The 3046-nt window shown below is 33.9% G+C and overlaps 1 protein-coding gene across 1 annotated transcript in view; it reads left to right on the top strand.

Moving 5' to 3' along the window:
• The first annotated feature begins 817 nt into the window (after positions 1-817).
• Positions 818-3046, top strand: part of LOC106462776 (endothelial differentiation-related factor 1-like) — a 31854-nt gene continuing 29625 nt past the window's right edge. Inside the window, exon 1 of the mRNA XM_013922736.2 lies at positions 818-1009. Within this exon, the coding sequence (XP_013778190.1) occupies positions 872-1009 (138 nt within the window). The 5' untranslated portion in view covers positions 818-871. The remainder of the gene's footprint in view (positions 1010-3046) is intronic.

Raw genomic sequence — 3046 nt, 5'->3', positions numbered from 1 at the left:
CAATACAACTTTGCAATACACTTAATTTTCATAGTTACTTTGACTTAAACACACACTATAGTTCACAACAATTCACTCACTTTCTACTGTGCTTGACTCAATTGTCCATCTCTATCTCCGCCTGTCAGCAACTATAGTTTCTGATCTCTGTATCTGCTATCCTCGGTTCCCGCCGACCGTAACTGCTGTCCTTGGTTCCGCACTCTCTCTCTTTGTCTAGCGCACTTATATACGATAATAGCGCCTGTATAGCCTCTTCTAGAACCTTCTACGCACTCATCACGTGCTACCATCGTCACTTGACTTCCGCTGTCGTAACACACTAGCGTTTTTCGCGAATCTTCTAGATACTTATTACGTGTTACCAAGGTCACGTGACCCCCGCTGTCGTAGCAATACTAACAAAGAGGCTTCTCCAAAATCCGCGGAGTTCCCGATAATTCGAGAAATTCAGTCTCGCATGCACCAGCAGCGTTACGTAACTTCCGCTGTCGTAACAATACCATAGGCTTTTAAAACACATTTTCTAAATTATTTATGCACTAACTTGCTTGTGGGTTATACTTATAGCGTTTCTAATAACGTATAAGTTGTACAGAAATGTAAACAAAGAACTAACATCATAATTGCAGTTAACTCCACTAATTACTGCTAGAGTTCCCTATGTATTTTCTATAAAAAAGTAATTGATCTCGTCCAATTTATGATAAGTTGTTTGGACTGAGAGTTGTAACGGAAAAAATATAAAAAATATAAGTGTTAATTTCAGGTACAACAAACTTTGGTTTATAGAGTATAGGTGCCTCAGTACTACAATCGAACGAACTGCAGGAAATGATGAAAGTTGTTTTTCCAAGTTTACTTGCAGCATATGACTAAACGTGTGTATTATTTTACGAAATCTGAAGTTTTTGGCAAATTTGTTCCTAAAATGGCAGAATCAGATTGGGACACTGTCACTTACCTTCGCAAAAAAGCCCCAAAAACCAGCCAGCTTAAGTCAAAACAAGTAAGAAACCTGCATATGAATTTTGGTTTTCGAATTTGGTATAGCTTATTATCTATAATACTGGAAATGTAGAATGGCTTTACAATATGACTTAGGCTTAACTGCTAACTGTGGCTATGCTGCGTCTTAAGCCTGTTAAGCCAATATTATTATGCTATTTGTATTAGGTTAAGCCTAAAATTCTTATTAAAACATTACAAAAGAACGGAAAGCAATAAACGTAATAGGCTTAATGAGGACATAAAGGAGAAAAAACCAATAAATAAAATATTATAGAAAAATAGTTCAAGAAGGTTAACACTGGTAATGGTGGGATGAAAGTTAAAATACTTGCAGAACTAATCAACTATAGGAAGGCTGACTAATAAAGTCACAGAGAATTTTTGAAAAGTAGATAAAGGTGAGCTCATTGCTGGATGCAAAAAAAGTTTAATAACAGAGCTATAAAAGTTTTTTGTTTAGATTTGGCCCTTAACTGGAAAATTTCTGAGATATAGACTGTTACAGAGTACCATGACAACTGACAGTGAGTAACAGTAATTGGCTAAAGTCTATAAATGACAAGGTTCAAATTAGCACTATTCTGTTAAAAACTTTTGGTTTCTTCACAGGGCTATTAGTGCCACATTGTCATTCATAAAATGATAGGAAGTTAATGAGCACTAAATTTTTTTGTTTGGAGCATGCTAAAATCAACCTAAAATTAAAATTATAGTTTTAGTTTTAAATTTGTGTATATCATTAAATAATTAAATAGAAATTTTTTATTAAATAAATTTCAACTCTGAAGTTTTGTGATAGTAGAGGGTCCCAAAGAATTATCATTCGTGGCCACAAAAGCTTGTAGATGTAAAATCTCACATAGACAAATTAATGATTATTGTACACCAGAAAACAAGTGAAAACATTAACAGTACTAATACATACTGAATTTGCATGATTTATTTCAAGGCAACAATACTCCCACTAGTTGTAAATCCACTTTAAAAACATTGCAATGATTGCTAACCCTGTCATTCACCATTTGTTAGCGGTCAGCAAACGAATGTTCAAAATCAAATCAGCTCAAATTGGCTGGACCAATAAGGATCAGTGAAAACGAAAGCTCTTTTCATGCTATACTTTGGTCAAGCCTGGTTTTGTTGGATCCAGAAGCATTTACTATTTGAAACACACAAAAAATACTTTAAAATTCTTTTTAACTATTGAATTTGTAGAAACAAAGCCATACAATAAACTTTGTGGTGCAGATTACATAATGTGGAGCTAAAGGCCAATTTACAGGTATGATTTTTTTTATTTGTTTTTCATTAATTATTAACTACATAATTGAACTTGCATTGTAAATCTACTAATTTGTGACTGTGGAATCCAATGGTGTGTGAATTTTTTGTTCTCTTGATTATTTATGAATAACCAAAAACCCCTAGTGATAGTATGATTAAAAGTTTATTTTGACAATTTTACAATTTATTTGTGCAAGTTTGCCCCTGTAGTGGGAGTGCACCCACCTGGACATGATGGAATAAAATAATGTTAATGGGGAATACTTTCAGTAAAAGAGTTGTGAATTTATTTTTTCATTTTTATCTCTTATGGTTGACTTCAAGAAACTCCTATTCTTTACCACTTTACTCCATACAACTCCAATCAGTATTTTTAGAATTGAAGCCTATCAAGATTATTGCTTCAGTATCCTTATTAGTAACCTTATACAATTTCTAGTAACATCATCTGCCTAATAAAGTGGCCTATGGCAACTGTCACCCAAAAACTTTCTACCCCTAAAACCTTTGTCTGAAAACCACATATATTTATTATTTTGTCTATTATTTTTTTACTTCAGTCCCAACAGACTGCAGCTCATTCCTTATGCAGAGACTCACTTTACCCACTATTTTAGTCTATTGCTGTTAAATTCCCTAAAACCTGAAACTTCAAAAACATATTATCAGTCACCCCCGGGCACAGGTGTGAAGGGGCACAAAATTTCTTCTGGCCTATAATGCCTATTAATTAATAATTATGCCTTCCCCT

Source organism: Limulus polyphemus, unplaced genomic scaffold, assembly GCF_000517525.1.
Source record: "Limulus polyphemus unplaced genomic scaffold, Limulus_polyphemus-2.1.2 Scaffold1246, whole genome shotgun sequence".
Lineage (NCBI taxonomy): Eukaryota > Metazoa > Arthropoda > Merostomata > Xiphosura > Limulidae > Limulus > Limulus polyphemus.
Note: the sequence above shows the minus strand (reverse complement) of the source record. Positions and strands in the feature narration are given on the sequence as shown.